The 22957-nt window shown below is 40.8% G+C and overlaps 1 protein-coding gene across 1 annotated transcript; it reads right to left on the bottom strand.

Annotated features, from left to right (window-relative positions):
* Nucleotides 1-693: 693 nt before the first annotated feature.
* On the bottom strand, nucleotides 694-21480 carry tcta (T cell leukemia translocation altered). Its single transcript, XM_043707691.2, has 3 exons — nucleotides 20001-21480; nucleotides 6487-6541; nucleotides 694-4518 (listed from the first exon to the last, which is right to left on the bottom strand). Exons 1-3 carry the CDS (start codon nucleotides 20212-20214, stop codon nucleotides 4476-4478), a joined length of 312 nt encoding a protein of 103 aa, XP_043563626.1. The 5' UTR covers nucleotides 20215-21480; the 3' UTR covers nucleotides 694-4475.
* Between the last annotated feature and the right edge of the window lie 1477 nt (nucleotides 21481-22957).

Raw genomic sequence — 22957 nt, 5'->3', positions numbered from 1 at the left:
CAAAGGGGACCAGTAAACAAATAAATTATCCTTGTATTCATGTAAACGTTCTGCATAAAACTGAAAAATATGGCTACTTGTCTTAAAAAAAAGAACATTTACTTTTGGATTTATTTCAACCATTTCTATCAGCAACATTTACTGAAGCATTTAAGTATTGCCAGTGGGGGAAAGAAAACACCCAAGAAACGTATGCAACATGGTCGCAAATCACAGAATACATGCAAGTATTGAGTGACTAATCTTGTTGCTACTGCAAACAATATTGACAAGCAGAGGCCAAGCACTTCCTTTCAGAGTAGAGAGACAGAGAAATAGAGAAATAAATAAGAATCAGTCTCCCTGGACTGCATGCACACTAGCATTCAGTTAATGGAGGCTTCATTAGAAGTCTCAAACACCTTTCTCCTTGCACTTGTTGTTACACTGAACATCTAAAAGGAACTTTAAAAGGGAAAGAAAATGAATCGAAGCAGCTATGTGAGGCTTTCCTGCATCAAGAAAATATAAATACATAATATTGTGATACTGAGCCTTGGAATCCAAAAAAAACCTCAGTCCGCATGCTCAGTGATGGTATTATATAATTGACCCTCTTGGGCTGGGGCACTGGGATAGGGGATTGTACTAGGAAATCATAGGAAAATATAAGTGAGAGAAATTCATTACAAGTAAGATCAGTACAAAACATGGTGTGAGAGAATATCACAACCATCACCCAACTTTTATTTATGTGAGGACGAACATTCAACAAGCTCAATCAAGCAAAGTACAAGTGCTAAAGGCCATCTGTTTCAGGGAGGGAAAAAAGCATGAAACAAATTACAAACAATTTTTTAAAAAGGGTTTAGAGAAGAAAACTGAATAGCTTCATATGACTATTTAACAAAACAAAACTCTTCTTCCATCACATTCCATTACTATGACATAGAAAGACAAGGGTGTGTCTTTTGCTGATTTTTTTCTATCATGAACACAGTCAGTGATACAGAATCCATGTCTTTTAACATAGACAATATCTGACACAATGCTGACTAAAATTGTAACATCAGGTACGTTGGACGGAGAATTGGCTTAAGGTGTGAGAATCAGCAGACTCTGGACTGTAGTCTCTGTAGTGGGGCCAACATATGACTCCAACCCAGAGTAACTGCTCAACTACACTGCTAACCTGGGGAGTTGTAGTTTTCTGTTCTGAGCTGAATGGTCTAATTAATAAAATGTCCAATTCAACCCAACATAATTTGGTGTGTTTGTGTGTGTAGATGAACACTTAAATTGGATTAAAATATGTAATCTCTTTCATTCCACCATATTTTGAATTCGGATCACTCCTGATACAGTAAAAAAAAGCTTAATTATACTCACTTGTCATTAACAAATTTTCAGAAGTAAGATTTATTGTACTATCATGTCACCAATTATCTTTTGAACTCAAACACAACCCTTACATTTTATTGAAAGCTGGCTCTAAGCACAACTATTCAAGGATACTAATGGCCTTTTACTCAAGGAAAAAAATTTGTCAATGCACCCATGTAATTCATCATACAACGAAATGGGCTGTGCTCCTCAGAGCTCAAGTTTACACAGCAGAGAAGAGAATCCTCAGCTTTAGGTTTGGATAGAACAAATAAATCAAATTTGTAGAACTAACTTTTTGACAAAAAACTCTCATTACATACTCTCTCTCTCTTCACGTACCTCAACCTCAAAACCAGCTATATATTATGTCAGAATAATCAACCCCACCACTTACTGAATAAGGAATAAATAGTTAATGATTTATTTTCATGAATGCAATACTATCTTGTAAACTTAAGTCCAGTGAAACAAAGTGATTCTAACTGAAAAGAACATAGAATAATAAAAATGCAAGTAGAATCTAAAACATCAAAATTAGAAATGTACTTATGGTTCTGTTTGCTCCTGGAGATTTTTAAGCAATATACAAACAGAAGATGCCTGTTTACATCTTAAACTTCAGTCCTTCTTTTGGTGCACTGTTGAAAAACAAAGGTAAATTGCTTGGCATACACTTCATGAGTTGCTCTCAACTTAGATGGTCTTTGTATGGACGGCAAAATAAAATTTTCCTTCAAGAATTTTTTGCTTTGAAATTACACAATGTATCATGACAGCAACTAAAGATACAATATCACTTCACTCCAGCTGGCAGATTGCATGGACTTAAATATTCATTCTGTGCAAGGTAACCATGTTTCTATATTGTTACATAACATTGCATCACTATTCCCAATAGTTTTGAGGCCTGGCAAAAGAAAACATGGAGACAGATTGCCAAAATATAGAAAACTAAATGGCAACTTGTGATTTATTTGGAATTTAAATAGAGACATAAAAATCAAGATTAATGGAGATGAAGAGTCTACCATTATGTATCTATTTCTGCTATGACAATGTCCTTCACTATAACTTCCTACTGATTTCTTAAGATGGAAAGTTAACTTAAATTATGGGTTCTTGTCCTGACTTTCCACTTAGAGTTGATTTTTCTGTGGTACATTGTGGACTTTAGCATTTCAGGTTTCTTAGACATTATGTATGTAAAGTCTATTTCATTCACATAATGTTAAAGCGAGTAGTAAGTGCACGATAATCCAGTCAGCAGATTGAAGTGTGTTAGTTAAGCTTTGTGGAACAGGGTGAGCTGAACCAAGGACTTATCCAAACCAACACCTTTGACAAAGCCAAGGTAATGCTTTACCTCCCTGTAGAAAAGCAATGTGACAGTCAACAGGTACGAATACTGGTTCTGCTCATGCAGTGTGCACCTAACATGGTTGTTGGGAAACAAACCATGCCCTAATGTGGGTCTCAGTAACATTCGGTAGCTAAATTGGGGGTACCAGAGGGTTCAGTTCAGTTTACTAGTTTTCCATGGTGAAAAACCATGCAGCTGGCAAGTAAAGCTTGTCAGTATGTTGGCTTACACAGTTCAGGAAATGGGTCCGTAGCGGGCTACATCATTATTGTAAGCCAGTTAAGCACTCCTGCTTTTCTGAATTTTAAAAAAAATAACATTTCCAGAAAGGGCATCCCTTTATAGAGAATCAATGAGGCCTCTTAAGGTATAGTCAAAAAGTACTTGCATGCTCTGGGAGGTCCACCCAGTATTCTTTTAAAAGTTAAAATCTGGGTTTTACAACAGGTATGGAATCCTGATTCGAATGGATGAACAGCCTCTCAGCCGTTCTGGGCTCTCACTTTACAGCATGCCTGAAAAGTTGGTTCAGTCAGGCAAATGAGTACACAAGATACACTATAAGCAAGGTGTCATGAATTTTTCATGTAAGAGACAGGGTACCATCATTTGAAAGTTTCTCCTGAAAAATATTTTTCCCAACAGCAAGATCAAGATTAGAATTATACTATGTAGGCCAAGTTACTGACATGAGCTCACCATTCTAACATAGAACATCATACAGGCATACCAGAATCATGCCACCCAATAATTATTTTACTGGATATTGGTAATAAGGTCCTCAGTTTCTCACCAATTGAAAGACTTAAATTGAAATCAGCTGTTATAGGTCCTCAACAGGTTACAGGTCATTAACTTCCTGCAGGACATACAGTTGCCAAAAGGCGTTCCCAGCATGAAGAATTAATGATATGTGTTCACAGGAAGATTGAGCAATTGCCTCAGATATTAATACTTCACTTTATTTAGCTCCTTCAGAGGTCATCCCATTCTCATCATTGATAATGCTGCAGAGAACTGTTTTGGCCATGTCTATACACAAATCAGCTTGGGTTCTGCCATTATTTGCATGCATACAGAGGACAAAACAAAAGCAAACTCAAACTGGTCTGTTTTAATTCCTACCAATGCCTCTTTTGGGTCTACAAAACGATCGCATTGCACTTTGGGATCAACATGAAAACAATTTATAGATTGGCATGTAGACATTTTACCAGAAGGATCTGTTTTCCCTGATGTTACCCAATTCAAATTAGTATATCCTCAACAAACTGCTGCAGAACATCATGTCATTGCTACGAAAACCTTGTTAGTTCTTTGATAATCCACTTCTGGGCTCATCAAATGACACCCATCACTACTTGATTTTAATCTTTCCAAATAGAATCATATTGTTTCTTTTCATCTCCTACGGATAAGATCCATTTTATAGCACTATTCAAAATCCTGGGGAGTTGCGTTAGCACAACACATTTAAATAATCAACATTTTCATTGCTGGTACCTTTCAATTGACTTGTGCCAACATATACTTCCCTGGATTCTCAGCAAAGCCTAAGAATATTAGGAAAGAAAAATAAAATAACGGCACTGAGTCACAATGGCACATTTCAAGTCATCAGGCGCAACATACAATATTTTGTAAAGTTTAGCACCCAACAGCAGTTTGAACATTCCACAGTCTCAATAACTTTACTCCACACAGCAAGCCACCTCATGTCTCAGCTGCAGGTTTCACACATCTTCATCACTCACTCCCTGTGACTTTTAATTGACTCGCCACTGGCATTGTCCCTGTAGAAACAATTAAAAACATTTTAGGAGTCAAAATTGGAATCATTTTCTTACACTGGTTGAGGATTGCATTCTGAAAAAATGTAATACGACACTTGGTCTTCAGATTTCCAGAAGAGGAGCTTATGGTTTCAGTCAAATTCCACATTATAGGCATTTTCAAAACTTGATTAACAATACAAACACATTTAGCAGGTCTACAACTGGCCCCATCATCCTTAGGGTAGGGGAAGCAAAGCCCTCTCAATGCTATCAAGAGATCCTGTTGCAAAGTTGTGAACATAATTTGACATCACTATGAAACACACTATAGTTCAACATTTACCTGTAAACTCTCAATTTACTTTATGATAAATACTGGAAGACCAGGTGCGGATAGTAATCCAGCATGTTAGCAAATTCTAGGGGCTGGCCACTCGAATGGCTGTTTATTAAGGCAGAGAGTACAAGTGAGGAAAGTCAACGGTTCATAGAATTATAAAGTAGAGAGGCTCTTTGGACCATCAAGTCTGCACCAAAAAAACTATTCTAAATTTACATTGCTCCCACTTTCAAGCACTTGGCCCACTCCTTTCAAATGTTATGATACTACAAGGGCTAAAAATACTTTTTAAAAGGTTGAGGTTTTCTGCCTCAACTACCCTCCAAGCTATGCATCCCAGATTCCCACTAACCTCTGGGCAACATTTCGACCAATTCCTTCTAAAACTCTGGCCTTTCCACCTTAAAATTATATCCCCTTTTTATTGACCCTTCAACTCGGGGATCAGCTGGTTTTTATCCAACTTGTCCATGCCCCACAATCAGGTCTCCCCTCAGCCTTCTGTTATAAAGAAAACCTCAGCTTATCCTGCCTCTCTTAACTAAACTACTCCATCCAGGCAACATCCTGGTGAACCTCCTTTGCACTCCCCCCATTACCTCATAAAATGTGCACAGTGCTCCAGCCATGGCCTAACCAAAGTCCTGTACAGCTCCAAAATAACCTCCCTGCTCGTATAATTTTTGTCACAATGGATAAAGGCAAGTATCTCATAAGCCACCTTAACCACCCGATTAACTTGTCCTGCTGCCTTCAGGGATCTGTGCCCGAAACGTCGATTTTACTGCTCCTCGGATGCTGCCTGAACTGCTGTGCTCTTCCAGCACCACTAATCCAGAATCTGGTTTCCAGCACCTGCAGTCATTGTTTTTACCTCAGGGATCTGTGGACAAGGACCCCAAGATCGCTTCCTAGCATCCTGCCATTCACTGAGTACATCCTTATGCTGTCTACACTGAAGGTTAAATTCCATCTGCCACTGATCTGCCCGTCTGACCAATCCATCTATGTCCTCCTTTCACCTAAGACCTTCTTCCTCACAGTAAACAATCCAGCCAATCTTTGTGTCATTAGCAAGCTTACTTATCATCCTCCTGCCCACATTACATATCAATAACATGGAAAATATTCATAAACAATAAAGGACCCAGCACCAATGTCTGTGGTATGCCATTGGACACCAGTCTTTAGTCACACAAACGGCCATCTACCATGATCCTCTGACTTCTACTACTGCAATCAATCTGCAGACTATGATCAAAAAGCTAATTTCATTTATGAGCTAGTTGGGGCAATACAACTGGGCTTTTCTTTTAGTGCCTCATTCACATCAAACAGGTTTGAGTCAGAGTTCATATGTATGTATTTTTCAGCAACTTACAAATGTGCTCTAATGGGAATTCAATTACTAAAAGCACTCAAATCATAAGATAAAGTTCCCAAATGCAATAGCACCTTGAGACTAGCAGATTTACTTTAACTGCGTACTTCATGAACAAACATATTGAGATCTTTAGCAAAATTAGCTTTCAGATCAAGGTAGAAATTGAACAACAAAGCTGTTTTAAAAATGTTCTATTGTATCAGCATTTCACAATGTGTGATGTACCACATTTACAAAAGTTTCTTTAAAAAGAAAAACATACCAACTGGTAAAGTTTGAAGAGCTGTCTGGAGTACCTCCATTCTGACCTCCAATACCTGTAAAATAAGCTCAAAGTCAAACAGCTTGTTCCACCACAGACGAAAAATCACAATTTGTATTTTTTAACAGCTGGAATGCACTGTGCAGCCCTAGGAATCTCTGACAACTTTTTTATTCTCAGGAAAATATTTTCTTCTGAAAGAAAAAAATCATTCGCAGGAACAGGACATCACCTGTAAGGGTCGCATTCACTGCGCATCTCTCTTCAACTGAATAATTTGCTGGGCTGTTTCAGAGTCAGAAATATTGCTATGGGTCTGGAGCTACGCATAAGCTATCAGAGTAAGGATGGTAGATTTCCTTTCCTAAAGCACATTACTGAGCCAGATGGATATTCAAGGGCAATAAACTGTAAGGTATAAAAGAGAATGTGACTCACTGGATTGCACTAGAGACATATAACTTGGGCTTAATGGGCAAAATGACCTCTTCTGTGCCATAAGGACTTGTAAACTGCATTGTAAACAAGAATGTCAAAATAGAATTAAACTATACCTCAAAAAGATTTAGCTCCACAGCTTCTAAGGATCTAAACTTGAGCATCTCCCTATCAGTGCTCAGTGACACCATCTATAAGCATGGTATCAGCTCCCATGTACTTTGACAATATCCACCTCCACTTCTCTTCCATATGTCTTGATCTCTATGGCATCTGTACTGTCAACTGCTCATTTGATATTCAGTCTTGAATAATCCACAATTTACATTCGATGAACATTAATTCCATTCCTCTTATCACCCTGAATGCTTATCCTAACTTTTCCCCACTTTTATTGGCCATGCCTTCAGCTGACTAGAAATTTCACTCTCTTACTCTCAAACCCAGACCGTTGACTAAGTTTTTCAACACTTTCCCTAAGAGCTTCTTCTTTGGCTTGGCACCTATTTTCTGGTTGAAATTTCTAAAGTGCAATGGGACACTTTGTATCTTAAAGGCATAATATAAATGAAAAACATTGATACACAAATTGGCATGAGCACATTTCAGAGATGTAACACATATCAAAGTTCTGATAAAATTTTAATGATGTTTTCTACTTAAAAACAACAACTTGCTTCAGACAGTGATCAACAAACTGATAACAAAGATGTCATTCTGCCTCACTTAGAAATAATCATGAGATGAATGATTAGTTTATGCTTTAGATTGGTAATGGTTGCTTGAGACAACTTTCTGCTCAAATAATGCTATAGGATATTTTACAGACCAGCTTGAATCACCAGCAGAGAAATTATGAGACACCACCTGCAGTGTTCTGGAGCATTAGTCTCGGTCCTGAGCTCAAAAACTGCTCTGGGCTACTTTGCTGTGACAGGCTCAAAGTTATCATATTCTGCACCGGATCCTTAATAGTTTGTGGACATTTTTGGTTTAATTAAAAATAACTTGAAAAAAAAAATGACTGTACAACTGTCCAGTCCCCGTGTCACAATTCTTTGAACCTCACTTACACTGCACCACCTCAAACAAGTTCAATGATTTGTTTTATGGTTAGCACTGCTGCCTCATAGCACCAGGGACCCAGGTTCGATCCTAGCCTCGGACGAGTGTGTATGGAGTTTACACATTCTCTCCATGTCTGCATGCGTTTCCTCCGGGTGCTTGTGTTTCCTCCCACAATCCAAAAGATATGCAGGTTAGATGAACTGGCCATGCCAAATTGCCCATAGTATTCAGGGATGTGTAGGTTAGATGCATTAATAGGATAGGGGATTGAGTCTGGGTGGGATACTCTTTGGAGGGTCGGTGTGGACTGGCTGGGCCAAATGGCCTGTTTTGACATTGTAGGGATTCTATGACATCTTGATAAGGAAAGTGAAAATTTAACTTACATTATACATTCCAAATGTCTTGGCAATGAATTTCAGTCAGTCAGTTTGTTTAGAATAAGGCAGAGAGTCCGATATTGATATTAGAAATAATGCAGACAAGAAAACAAAAACGAATGTACAAACCTGCCTCTCAAAATCCTCAATGTTCCAAACCGCTTTACAAATAATTACTTTGTCACATATCATGAGACCAGTCCCTGAAGTCTGTTCTGCCATTCCATAAATTATGATCAATCTGTACCTGCAGCAGCATTTACCTTGCTTTTGATCCATATCCTTCAATACCCTTACACAAAAAAAATCCTATACATCTCAGTCTCAAAAGCAATGATTGGCTTAGCAGCCCCAGCCTTTCATTTGGAGAGATGAGGGGGGGTGAGGAAAGAAACACGTTTTGGATTTCTGTTATAGACTTGCTGGGAAAGTGTTTCCTGATTTCAACCTTATATACGCATCACCCCTATTCTGATACACCCAACCACAAACAAATTTTGCTTCAGCTATTTCTGTTCAAATGTACTTTTTAGATTAGATTAGATTAGATTACAGTGTGGAAACAGGCCCTTCGGCCCAACAAGTCCACACCGACCCGCCGAAGCGAAACCCACCCATACCCCTACATTTACCCCTTACCTAACACTACGGGCAATTTAGCGTGGACAATTCACCTGACCCTGCATATTTTTGGACTGTGGGAGGAAACCGGAGCACCCGGAGGAAACCCACGCAGACACGGGGAGAATGTGGAAACTCCACACAGCCAGTCGCCTGAGGCGGGAATTGAACCCGGGTCTCTGGCGCTGTGAGGCAGCAGTGCTAACCACTGTGCCACCGTGCCGCCTTGATTTTGTTTCAAAAGGCAGAGGCAACCACAAAAATTTCGTAACAGCATCACTAATGAGAGCTGTATTAAGTATGGATCACCAGTTTACAGACATTCAACTTATAAATGTAATCCTATACAAGGATGTAATTTTAAATATCCAAAATACAACCATCTGTACTTATGAACGGCTGTTTTATACTGTCTGGACTGTGTTCTGACTTGTGCACAGAACCCGTTCGCAACCCACAGACCGTCTGTATTATAATGTATCTATTTTCCCTATATAATAATCATCACTATCTATCCATCCCCCATCTTTCCTCCACATTTGTTGTGTATACCTACAGCAAATGGACAGATGTTCAAAGAGGCAATTCACCAGCACCTTAACGGCAACTAAGGAGAGGCCATAAATGCTGGCCTAGCCAACAATGCCCACATCCAATGAATGAGTAACTTTGAAATCTCAACCACATGTTGCACATATTGCCATTGCTTCTTTTGCCAGTTACCTTAAACTTGCACTCTCTTGCTCTTGATCTTTATACCAAGAGAAACAGTTTTCCCTTACCTCCATACCCATACATCTCATGAGTTTTTAAAATAATTTTTTTTAGAATCTGTCAGCTTTTCCACATGACTCCAAGTTTGAATTTGTTTCATGTTTCAACCAATGTCTGATTAATGCACAGAAAGTTGCCAAAAAGTAACTATCTTGCCTCAAGTAGTTCAAGTAAAAACTCTATTCTTCCAGTGACTGAAGGACTAATTTTTCATCAAAGTCTTCTTTGAACCACTTCTGGTTCAGTCTCCTTGGAAATATGAAAATGGCAGATTTTAAATCTCAAATATGTTTCTCTCTCTCTTCTCAGTTCAAAAAGGCAGCTGTCTTTAATGTGTTCCTTTGTCCTTCAAATCTTTAGAAGATCTTAAATACTGCTCTCATCTTGCAGCTTTACAAAAGTTAAAGTCACAATCATTCTTTTTCCCTCATGGAAACTAAACTAAAACCAAAATGCCATCATGCTTTCTGAATTCAACTAAAATGAATTACAGTAAATTCTATCCTCTTTCCAGGCCCATTTCTTACCCATCTCATGATTTCCTGGCAAACTTCAGCCTGAGATACCATTCCAAAGGCACTATTTAGACTATTAAAAAAGATCTAAAAAATATCCATATTTAGATATTCAAGTTCATCCTTTCATTTTTCTTAAAAGCTGTTATTAAAAGTCAGTAAGTTCAACATTTTTCAGCTGTCAACCTCCAATTCATATTCCACACTAATCCACTTTGCAGGACTGGGTCATTGGAAAACAACTTGGGAAGAAAACGACAGTCAACTTTAATCAATCTCTCTCAACTGAAGCTAATGCAAGATCTTTTACTGTTTCCCTGGAGATGACCTTGGTATAGATGGTTTAATTACAGAGCCAAAATGAGTCAGAGGGTAGATGGAGATTTGCTGAACATTTAATTAAATGTTCCTAAGCAGGTTGAGAAATTGTTTTGACATTTATTTGAATATATCAAAAAAATTTTTCTACAATTTATTCAGTAAGTGAAAAGGCGAGACAATCTGGCTCAAATACACAGTGCTACCTAGACATCAGTCACTTGGCATATGCATAGTAGTAGTCAGGACTCCTCCTAACATTTTTTTCTCTCCGTTAAAACTACATTGTCCATAATTGTAGCCAATTCACAAAATATCACATTTGAAAGGTGAAAATTGGCAACTACACATTTTTATTTCTGATTGCATTATGTGAATGATAGGAGAGATCCTGAAAGCGACCAGCTGACCGATGTGTTAATTTACTTTATATCTATTACTGCTACTGCCAGAAAGTTGTAAATCCAAGCAGTACATCATGACCTGTGGATCTAATACAGCTGACTATCAGTGTACAGCTGAAAAGTTAGTTGTCTTTCAGATTACACATTAAATCAACAGTCCCATTCAGGTGTTGGCACACTTTTCAAGCAGAAATTCTTCTAGAGTCTCAGTCAACCTCAACAACACCTACACCAACACCCGGTCACCCCTTCTCTGTTTGTATTGCCAAAAGTGACCCAAGTGCTAGGGAACTTGAGCAGGCCTGACAGCATATTTGGAAAGAGAAACAAAGTTATAATGGAGTCCAGTGTGAGATTATGGCCATTCCAAAGAAGAGTCACACTGGATTTGAAATGTTAACTCTCTCGTTCTCTCTCCATAGATGATGCCAGACCTGAAGTTCTCCTACACATTGTTTTTTATCAGTTTTTGAGAAGATTTTAACTCAGGTCTGAGTAGTCTCGAAGTCATTTCTGATATGTCTTTGATGTAAAGTAATGTGGCTATAGATTTTGGTTGCGCTGTGCCTGCTTGTTGGGCTTTGTTTCTGTTCCAGACTACTCAGACCCCTTGGTATCATGGTAGCCCACAAACCTACCAACACAATTAAACAGCAACGAATAAACCTAAAGGATCGATTAGATACTATCAGCAAAACTAACATCATTTACAAAGTACCATGCAGAGCTGTAAAAAACAACCCACTACATCAGACACACAGGAAACTTACCACCAGGATACACGAACACTAACTGGTCACCAAAAGACACGACGTACTATCACTAGTTTCCATACATGCAGACAAAGAAGGACATCACTTTGACTGGGACAACACACACATCCTGGGACAGGCGAAACAAAGACACGCACAAGAATTCTTAGAGGTATGGCATTCTAACCAACACTCCATCAATAAACACATCGACTTAGACCCTTTCTACATTGCCTTGAAAAAAAAACAGAAATGACATCACCCACCTTAAGAAACCAAGACCTATAGAGGCAAGGCATACCACCAGCGCTTCACCGGAGACTCTCACTGGTTATGTTACCAAGTCATGGTGACAAAACGTCTGAAAACAAACCTTACAGCTCAGTAAGCTAACTTACATACTTACTTTAGTTTTTATTTCAGAATCCTAGTATCTGCAATATTTCGCTTTTATTTGAGTGCCATTTATCGGATCCTGCTCAGTTCAAAATGGTTGCTCTATTTATAGAGTCATCGAGTTGTACATCATGGAAACAGACCCTTCGGTCCAACTCATCTATGCCAGCCAGATATCCTAAATTAATCCAGTCCAATTTGACCACAGAACATAGGAGCAGAAATTAGGCCATTCAGCCCATCGAGTCTGCTCTACCATTCAATTATGGCCTCTTGCTGAGATATTTGTATCATCGATAGCCACAGGTGAGTTGCCGGAAGACTGGAGGTTGGCAAATGTGGTGCCACTGTTTAAGAAGGGCGGTAAAGACAAGCCAGGGATCTATTGACCGGTGAGCCTGATCTCGGTGGTGGGCAAGTTGTTGGAGGGAATCCTGAGGGACAGGAGGTACATGTATTTGGAAAGGCAAGGACTGATTAGGGACAGTCAACATGGCTTTGTGCGTGGGAAATCATGTCTCACAAACTTGATTGAGTTTTTTGAAGAAGTAACAAAGACGATTGATGAGGGCAGAGCAGTAGATGTGATCAATATGGACTTCAGTAAGGCGTTCGACAAGGTTCCCCATGGGAGACTGATTAGCAAGGTTAGATCTCATGGAACACAGGGAGAACGAGCCATTTGGATTCAGAACTGGCTCAAAGGTAGAAGACAGAGGGTGGTGGCGGAGGGTTGTTTTTCAGACTGGAGGCCTGTGACCAGTGGAGTGCCACAAGGATCGGTGCTAGGCCCTCTACCTTTTGTCATTTACATAAATGATTTGGATGCGAGCATAAGAGGTACAGTTAGTAAGTTTGCAGATGACACCAAAATTGGAGGTGTAGTGGACAGCGAAGAGGGTTACCTCAGATTACAACAGGATCTGGACCAGATGGGCCAATGAGAAATGGCAGATGTAGTTTAATTCAGATAAACGTGATGTGCTGCATTTTGAGAAAGCAAATCTTAGCAGGACGTATACACTTAATGGTAAGGTCCTAGGGAGTGTTACTGAACAAAGAGACCTTGGAGTGCAGGTTCATAGCTCCTTGAAAGTGGAGTCGCAGGTAGATAGGAAAGTGAAGAAAGCGTTTGGTATGCTTTCCTTTATTGGTCAGAGTACTGAGTATAGGAGTTGGGAGGTCATGTTGCGGCTGTACAGGACATTGGTCAGACCACTGTTGGAATATTGCATGCAGTTCTGGTCTCCTTCCTAGCTGAAAGATGTTGTGAAACTTGAAAGGGTTAAGAAAAGATTTACAAGGATGTTGCCAGGGTTGGAGGATCTGAACTACAGGGAGAGGCTGAACAGGCTGGGCTGTTTCCCTGGAGCGTCGGAGGCAGAGGGGTGACCTTATACAGGTTAACAAAATTATGAGGGAAATGGATAGGATAAATAGACAAAGTCTTTTCCCTGGGATCGGGGAATCCAGAACTAGAGGGCATAGGTTTAGGGTGAGAGGGGAAAGATATAAAAGAGACCAAAGGTGCAACGTTTTCACACAGAGGGTGGTACGTGTTTGGAATGAGCTGCCAGAGGATGTGGTGGAGGCTGGTACAATTGCAACATTTAAGAGGCACGTGGATGGGTATATGAATAGGAAGGGTTTGGAGGGATATGGGCCGGGTGCTGGCAGGCAGGACTAGATTGGGTTGGGATCTGGTCGGCATGGACAGGTTGGACCGAAGGGTCTGTTTCCATGCTGTACATCTCTATGACTCCATGGCCGATAAGTTTCTGAACCTCGTTCTCCTGCTTTGTCCCCGCAGAAAGTTGGTAGCCTTACATCTGCTAAGGAGATGCAGGAAAGCACTCGACCGGGGTGGGGGGAATGAGTTAGCGCGCGCGAGAGCGACAGAGCGAGCGACAGAGTGAACATCCTTCTTGAAATTACATTCACTGGCTGAAGGGTTCGGGGGGAGGGAGGGGGTGGGGGTGGGGAGAGACAGAGCTCACAGGAGAGAGTATATGCCTGTTTTTATATTCAAGTCCTATCAAAGAGCGAGCGAGAGAGAATAAGTGTGAGAGAACATTCTTCTTGAAATTACATTCACTAGCTGAAGGGTTCTGGGCGGGGGAGAGAGAGAGCTCACAGGAGAGAGTATATGCCTGTTTTTATATTCAAGTCCTATCAAAGTAAATGCCATCACTGCATTTGCCCCCTACTAACTACTGGCTCAACCTGTGAGTTTACTTTGAGAGAATCCAGGATTAGAACTCCCAAGTCTCTTTGTACAAATAGTTCAGACTTCTGAACTTTCTCCCCATTTAGAAAATAGTCCATGCCTCTATTCTTCTTACCCAAGTGTATAACCTCTTATTTTCCCACATTGTACTCTATCTTTGCCTACTTCTACTCTCTACTTCTTTGCCCACTCTCCAAAGCTGTCCAAATCCTTCTGCAGCCTCTCTATCTCCTCAGTGCTACCTGTCCTCTTATCTATCTTTGTATCGTCTGCAAACTTAGAATGCCCTCAGTACCTTCATTTTGATTGTTAATGTATAAAGTGAAACGTTGTGATCCCAACACTAAGCCTCGTGGAACACCACTTGTCACCCCACCCTAAGAAGGGCCCTTTCATCCCCACTCTCTGCCAGACAGCCAAGCTTCTATCCATGCTAGCACTTTGCCTCTAACACCGTGAGCCCTTACCTTACTCAGCAGCCTCCTCTGCGGAGCCTTTTCAAAGGCCTTTGTTTTTTTTAAGTCCAGGGATGTAACATCCATTGGTTCTCCTTGGTTTAACCTGTTCATTACTTAGCGTCGCAGAGGTGTACAGCATGGAAACAGACCCTTCGGTCCAACTCATCCATGATGACCAGATATCCCAACCTAATCTAGACGCACCTGCCAGCACCTGGCCCATATCCCTCCAAACCCTTTCTATTCATATATCCATCCAGATGCCTCTTAAATATTGCAATTGTACCAGCCTCCACCACTTCCTCTGGCAGCCCATTCCACACACGCACCATCCCCTGCATAAAAAAAATTGCCCTGAGGTCTCTTTTATATCAATAGACAATAGGTGCAGGAGTAGGCCATTCTGCCCTTCGAGCCTGCACTACCATTCATTATGATCATGGCTGATCATCCTCAATCAGTATCCTGTTCCTGCCTTATCTCCATAACCCTTGATTCCACTATCCTCGAGAGCTCTAACCAACTCTTTCTTAAACGAATCCAGAGACTGGGCCTCCACTGCCTTCTGGGGCAGAGCATTCCACACACCCACCACTCTCTGGGTGAAGAAGTTTCTCCTCATCTCTGTCCTAAATGGTCTACCCCTTATTTTTAAGCTGTGTCCTCTGGTTTGGCACTCACTCATCAGTGGAAATATGTTTCCTGCCTCCAGAGTGTCCAGACATTTAATAATCTTATACGTCTCAATCAGATCCCCTCTCAGTCTTCTAAACTCAAGGGTATACAAGCAGAGTCGCTCCAATCTTTCAACATGATAGTCCCGCCATTCCAGGAATTGACCTCGTGAACCTACGCTGCACTCCCTCAATAGCCAGAATGTCTTTCCTCAAATTTGGAGACCAGAACTGCACACAATATTCCAGGTGCGGTCTCACCAGGGCCCTGTACAGCTGCAGAAGAACCTCTTTGCTTCTATACTCAATCCCTCTAGTTATGAAGGCCAGCATGCTATTAGCTTTCTTCACTACCTGCTGTACCTGCATGCTTGCCTTCATTGTCTGGTGTACAAGAACACCCAGATCTCTTTGTACTGCCCCTTTACCTAACTTACCTATCTTTCCCCTCTCACTCTAAACTATGCCCTCTAGTTCTGAACTCTCCCACCCTATGGAAAAGACCTTGTCTATTTACCCTGTCCATGCCCCTCATGATTTTATAAACTTCTATAAGGTCACCCCTCAGCCTCTGATGCTCCAGGGAAAACAGCCCCAGCCTATTCAACCTCTCCATATTGCTCAAACCCTCCAACCTTGGCAATGTCCTTGTTAATATTTTCAGAACCCTTTCAAGTTTCACAGCATCCTTCCAATAGGAAGGAGACCAGAATTGCATGCATTATTCCAAAAGTGGTCTCCTCAAAGAATTTTAGTAGATTTGTCAGACATGACCTCCCCTAGATGAAACCATGCTGACTTTGCCCTATTTTACCATATACTTCCAAATATTTAGAAATCTCATGCTTCACAATGGATTCCAGGATCTTACCATGACAGAAGTTAGGCTAATTGGTCTGTAATTGTCTGTCTTTTGCCTTCTTCCATTTTTGAACAAGGAGTGTCATGTTAGCAATTTTCCAGTCCTCTGGGAACTCTCCCTGATTCTAGCCAGTACTTAGCCCATATTCCTCTAAATCCTTCCTATTCATGTACCCATCCAGATGTCTTTTAAAATCTATATATTTTATCTGTAAAATAATTCCAAAAACAATTTGGTGTTATGGACCATCCTGAACATATAACCAAACAAACAGTTGCTCAATTAAGTTGGATTTACAAGAACAAATATTTATTTTTAGCCTATAGGGCAACAGCAGTGATGGCAGGGAGGAAACAAAAGACTAGAAGCCATTTGAGAGATGCAGGGTGTAAAGGTGATTGTAGTAGTGGTTATGGATAGTGTGGTTATAGTGGGACAGATACTGTTTTCTGCAACTGACTGTCGGTAGCCAAGACCACACTGCTTGTCTGGTACTAATATTAAGAGCATCTAGTCTGAGCGGAGAGGAACTTGAAATAGAAGAGGAAAGATCAGGTTATTATGGTCCATAGAAGAGGAAAGATCAGGTTATTATGGTCCACATACATATCAATAACACTGAGGAGAAAAAAAAGAGGCTGTTGAAAAAAATGAGAAGTTAGGAACTAAATTATAAAACAGATCTGTAAAAGTGACAAGTTCTGCATTATTACCATGAGCAAAAAAGCAAAGTCTGGAAAAAGGTTATCCACTCTGATAGGCAAGTTGGTGAAGTAAAATATTTTTTACAATTGATAGACAGAATGCTCCAGTCCAGAGGGATCCTTACATGAGACATGAGACAAAATGCTAGCATGCAGATACAGCAAGTATTTTACTGTATTCATTCATTGAATGAGGACATCATTAGCTAGGCTAGTATTTATTGCCCATTCCTAATTGTCCAGAGTGTAGTTAAGAGTCAACCACATTGCTGTGGGTTGGGAGTCACACAGAGGCCAGACCAAGTGAGGAAGACAGTTTCCCTCCCGGAAGGACATTAGTGAACCAAGTGAGTTTTTCCAACAATCATCAGTCTCTTAATTCCAGATTCTTTATGGAATTCATCACCTGGCATAGCAGATTTGAACCCAGGTCCCCAGAACATTACCCGAGTCTCTGATTTAACAAGCCAGCGATACTACCACTAGGTCATCATCTAGCAACGAAGACAAATGGAATAGTGGCCTTCTTTGCAAGCTGAATTGGAGCATTAAAACAGCAAAGTCTTTGCTCGGAAAGTTGCACAAAACACTCCTGAAGTACTATGTACAGTTTTGATTCCATATTTAAAGGAGGGATGTATTGCATTGGTGACAGTCAGAGAAAGTTGATTATAGGGATGAAGGGAGTCTTTTCAAAAAAAGGTGAGCATGGTAAGCCCATTCTCATCGTAATTTAGAAGAATGATATAATTTACAACATAAATTATGAGAGCGCATGACAGGGGATCAGGCTGTTTTCCCTCATGGGAGGACCTAGAACAAGGGGGAGGAGGAGAAAATGGAAGAATTTAGATTAGATTCCCAACAGTGTGGAAACAGGCCCTTCGACCCAACAAGTCCACACTGACTCTCCGACGAGTAAACCACCCAGACCCATTTCCCTCTGAATAATGCACTGAACACTATGGGCAATTTAACATGGCTAATTCACCTGACCTGCACATCTTTGGACTGTGGGAGGAAACTGGAGCACCTGGAGGAAACCCACGCAGACACGGGGAGAATGTGCAAACTCCACACTGACAGTCACCTGAAGCTGGAATCGAACCTGGGACCCTGGTGCTGTGAGACAGCAGTGTTAACCACTGAGCCACTGTATTTGTTGTTTCAGAGAGGATTAGGATTCTCTTCTGCAGGGAACAGAGGGTGAGTGACTGAAGACATTCAATGTTGAGATAAACATAATTCTGAACCATAGGGGAAATCGACGGTTAAAGGGAACAGGTAGGAATGTAGAGTTCAAGCCAAAATCTGATCAGAGAGGCCATTTAGAGAATACTTCACACACCGTTTTCCCTGCAGGACATGGCTTTGACCTTCAAATAAACTTAAAGCAAAGGGAATATTAATTGGTCAGCAACTTCATACAAGTAAAACACATCAGTGCACCTGCTCAACAATGGAACCATGGAAAGAAAAATATCATGCTTGGATATCAAACTTCACAGAGAGTTAGCTGAACTCAGCTAGCAAAATATTACAGACAAATGTTACTGAATCTGAGAAGAGACAAAAGTTGGCTTTAGCTATTATGCAGAAGGCTGGGACAAGTTACTGTTCTTGACATTCCTGGTTCTGACAAAAAAAAAGTTCATTTAAATTACCTGCAATTATTACCCAAAGTGTTTGTGAGAGGTGACCACTTCCTTGATTACCAATGTTCTTGGGACTGTCAGCATCTTCAGTTTTGGGGCAGGAGAACAGAGGTTACAGAATATTGACTTTTTACTTTTAGAAAAAGCCTTCAATTGCACAGGAAACCACTGTTGGTGAAAATGGTAAAGATGAAGACAAGAATTCACAATGAGTTCACACAGGCAGCTCAGTGGTTAGCACTGATGCCTCACAGCACCAGGGACCCGGGTGTGATTCCAGCCTTGAGTAACTGAGTAGAGTTTCTACATTCTCCGTGTGTCTGGATGGGTCTCTGCCAGGTACTCCGGTTTTCTTCCACAGTCCAAATATGTACAGCACGGAAACAAACTTTCGGTCCAACTCATCCACGTGCAGGCTATGTGGATTAGCCATGGTAATAGTAGGGATAGCTCGGGTGCTGGGTTTGGTTGGGATGAGTTCTTCAGCGAGTTGGTGCAGACTCAATGGGCTGAATAGCCTCTTGGCATAATTATCTGATTTTATGTGAGCAGCAACACAAAACTTTAAGCAATTTGTTTTCTCAATGTTTCAAGTCATCTGCCCTTCCAAGTGAACAACTTCTGGGCTACAGTGCTAGCTGTGGCTCAGTTGGAAGCACTCACCTCCAGACTACAAGGTGTTGGGACAAAGTCCCAAACTAGGGGTTCAGCACATTAAAAAAAACAAGACTGACACTCCACTGCAGTAGAGGAAGCAGGCAACTGCCAGAAATACCATCTTTCAGATGAACCCAGGTCCCATCTATTTGTTCAGGCAAATATAAAAGATCTTTGGCACTATTTCAAAGAAGTGCAAATGATTTATCCCAGTTATTAAAAGTAAAGCATTGCTCATGCTGAAGAGTTGAAACAAAAAAAAAACTCGAATCCAGTAGCATCTATGGAGGGGAGAAACAGAGCTAATATTTCAAGTCCAAAGTCTTGGAAACTCAAGTGATTCCTGGTATCCTGGATAATATCTATCCCTCAAACGACATCATACAAAAAATGTATCTAGGTCGTTAACCACAAATATAATTTACAAAAACGTTGGCGAGACACAGATATTAGCGTGAGATGCCCAAATCGTACAGAAGCTTTAATTAGCAGTAGTAACTTGATATCAACAACACGGACTAGGGAAGTGTAAAATTCGAGTGAATCCCCACCCTACACACTCCCAACAACAACAGCCGCCGCACACCGTCCCCCGACACACACACACACACCTTGCCTGTAGTACATGTCATTGACTGTCGCCCCATAAAACTTCCAGGCCATGTGGATAGCCACCAAGCTGCCCAGCAGCCAGCCCAGTAGGATCTTGAAGATGGTCACCCTCATGTCGTTGCTGCTCCAGTCCTGAGCGAACTCGCTGCAGAAGGAGAGGAGACGCTCCAGCAAGAATGAGAACAGCCCGAGATCCCAAGACGGCGCATCCATCGCCGCTCCGGGAGCTGCATCACTCGGGAGTGGAACCTTCCCTCGCTCCTACCTGTCCGCTAGTCACTGACTGGGACACTGCCGCTACTGGAAGCACCGAACCCACCCGGGACAAGGAGGTGATTGGGAGGGGGATGGGGGGAATGACCAACCGACACGGCCTCTCCCGACAACCGCACTTTCGACACAAATTCCACAAAATCCAACCTCCTCAATAAACCCACCACCTCTAACACATCTTATTTCATCTTTGGGGAGAGCATGGAAAATTCCTGTTTTTAACAAGCATTCATCTCTTGTGGAATCTCAAACCGAACCGGCTTCACTGATGGCGAATCTGTCAATGTGAATGGAAGGTTAACGGCTCCAACTACAGTATCCGAGAACAGACAAAGTACAGTTACCTGGCAACGAGAACGCGTTTCGTTTTATCTCTCACATTAATTCCCAATGATATGGAATTCCCAGTGTTGGACTGGGGTGCACAAAGTTAAAAATCACAAAACATCAGGTTATAGTCCAACAGGTTTATTTGGAAATACAAGCTTTCGAAGCGCTGCTCTTTCATCAGGTAGCTAGTGCTCAGGATACACAGGACAGAATTTATAGGAAAAGATCAAAATGTCATGCAACTGATGTGATGTATTGAACAAACCTAGATTGCTATTTAATCATTTAGAATGGGGGATGCAGGTTTCGATTGATTAACATGTAAATTCCAGAACTTCTTTCAAGTCACAGTCCCAAGATAACTTAAGTTTTTATTTTTAAAACTTTTTTAAAAAGTGACATCTCAGTTCAGACAATGTATTAAAGGAGTGAGGTTAGAGTCAGTCTATAGTAGAGTGGTGCTGGAAAAGCACAGCAGCTCAGGCAGCATCCGAGGAGCAGTACCTAGAGTCAGTCTATATCCCAACCTTGAGTCGGTCTGGTTCTATTTCCAAAGTAGGAATTTTAAAAATGTCACCTGGACTGACTGCCTACAGATTCTAAGTGATTAAATAATTAACTGCAATCTAGGTTTGTTCAATACATTGCATCAGTTGTATGAAACTTCGATTTTTTTAAAGATAAATCCTGTCAAATGATCCTGCCCCACTAGCTATCTGACGAAGGAACAGCTATCCAAAAGTTTTTACTTATAAATAAACCTGTTGGACTATGTAAAGGTAAAAACAAGGACTGCAGATGCTGTAAACCAGTCTCGAGCTTAGAGTGGTGCTGGAAAAGCACAGCAGGTCAGGCAGCATCCGAGGAGCAGGAAAATCAATGTTTTGGGCAAAAGCCCTTCATCAGGAATTTGAACGGCTTTTTGCCCAAAACGTCGATTTTCCTTCTCCTTGGATGCTGCCTGTTGGACTATAACCTAGTGTTGTGTGATTTTTAAATTAGATACCATCCAACAAAAAAAATCATGTTTTTGACAGCAATTTTGTAGTAAATTTTTCATGTCGCATGCTATTTTTGAAACAATTAAAGGAAAAGAATTCTCAATTAATTGAATTTTGTTTAAGAACAAAATGACATGGCCATCTAAGGCAGTTGCGTTGGTCTTTAGATAACCTTGTTGGTTTTAGAATATAGTAGCAATGACATATTCATAAATATCAATACAGAAAATGAGCAAATGCTGACCATGTACATTCAAGGAGTTACCAATGGAAGCTTGAATATCTGATCACATTTCATGATTGGATTACATTATTGGACTACAAAAGTTGGATCCCCTATAGTCAAGATTGGTTGCCCAGATGTGAGGTTCCAGGAATACCAGGAGAACCGTGCACATGGGAGAAGAGATGGGGGTGCCACTCCATCCAAAACAGGCATGTCTTTTGTGGTAATAATCTTTATTGTTTAAATGTCCTGTCACTCTACTGGTTTCTCACAGTGTTGTGAAATACCCCTGGCTGTTCACCCACTCACAGAGTTGGTTGTAGGATTGTATCTGGCTGTTTTGACCACAAACATTTTAAGTGCTTAGTGGGTGGAGATATGAGAGGGAAACTGGGAGTGGGATGAGGTAAAAATAGAGACTATGGAATGTGTATTGGACAGCCAAGATGCACAAGGGATAAAAGAGTAATTACAATCGGGCATCTACGTCAGGGAAAAAGAGAAGGTTTGATTTGAAAAGGAAGATGAAGCTTGGATTAGTTGGAGAGTGATGTTGGGGTTAATGGGAAACTAGAGATCAAGCTGAAAAGAAAGATGAAAATAGAGGAATGGCAGAATAGGGAACAGCTTTTTCTACTATTCATTTGTGGAATGTAGGCATTGCTAGCGGGCCAGCATTTCTTGCCCATCAGGAGGTGGTAGTGATCTGCTTTTTTAAACCAATACAGTCCACATGCTTTGGATTGACTCACAATGCCATTAGGGAGGAAATTCCAAGATTTTGATCCAGTGACAGTGAAGCTACAGCAATATGTTTCCAAGTTACAATTGTCAGTGGTTTATAGGGGAACTTAAGAGGTGTTGGTGTTCCCATGTAATCTGCAGAACTTGGAGTAACAGCAGAAGTAACCTGACTAGTGAGGGTAATATTTCAGAAAAGTAGCCAGCAAAGAGATTGCAAAACCTTGGGATCTTGCTGCAGATAAGCAGCAAAATATAGCTTCCACTGTGATTTGTGGTTTGATTTGACTCTTGGATGTTGCTTTAGTTAACTGGTGGCTTAAATTAGTAAGTCTCTGTACCGAAGAGTGACTATAGGCTGTTTCTGGTGAGTTCTATAAAACTC

The sequence above is a fragment of the Chiloscyllium plagiosum genome, unplaced genomic scaffold (genome assembly GCF_037043375.1).
Source record: "Chiloscyllium plagiosum isolate Xiang-an unplaced genomic scaffold, Cpla_swu_hap1 HiC_scaffold_14, whole genome shotgun sequence".
NCBI classification, from domain to species: domain Eukaryota; kingdom Metazoa; phylum Chordata; class Chondrichthyes; order Orectolobiformes; family Hemiscylliidae; genus Chiloscyllium; species Chiloscyllium plagiosum.
The sequence above is the reverse complement of the archived record's forward strand: the minus strand, read 5'-3'. Positions and strand labels throughout refer to the sequence as shown.

What these genes read in the sequence shown, in the direction of transcription:
- tcta (XM_043707691.2), bottom strand. Translation starts at nt 20,214, where the DNA reads ATGGATGCGCCGTCTTGGGATCTCGGGCTGTTCTCATTCTTGCTGGAG. An exon ending in TGACATGTACTACAGGCAAG is followed by an intron (nt 6,542 to 20,000) that starts GTGTGTGTGTGT and finishes CTTATTTTACAG; the next exon opens with GTATTGGAGGTCAGAATGGA. An exon ending in TCTTCAAACTTTACCAGTTG is followed by an intron (nt 4,519 to 6,486) that starts GTATGTTTTTCT and finishes TTGTTTCTACAG; the next exon opens with GGACAATGCCAGTGGCGAGT.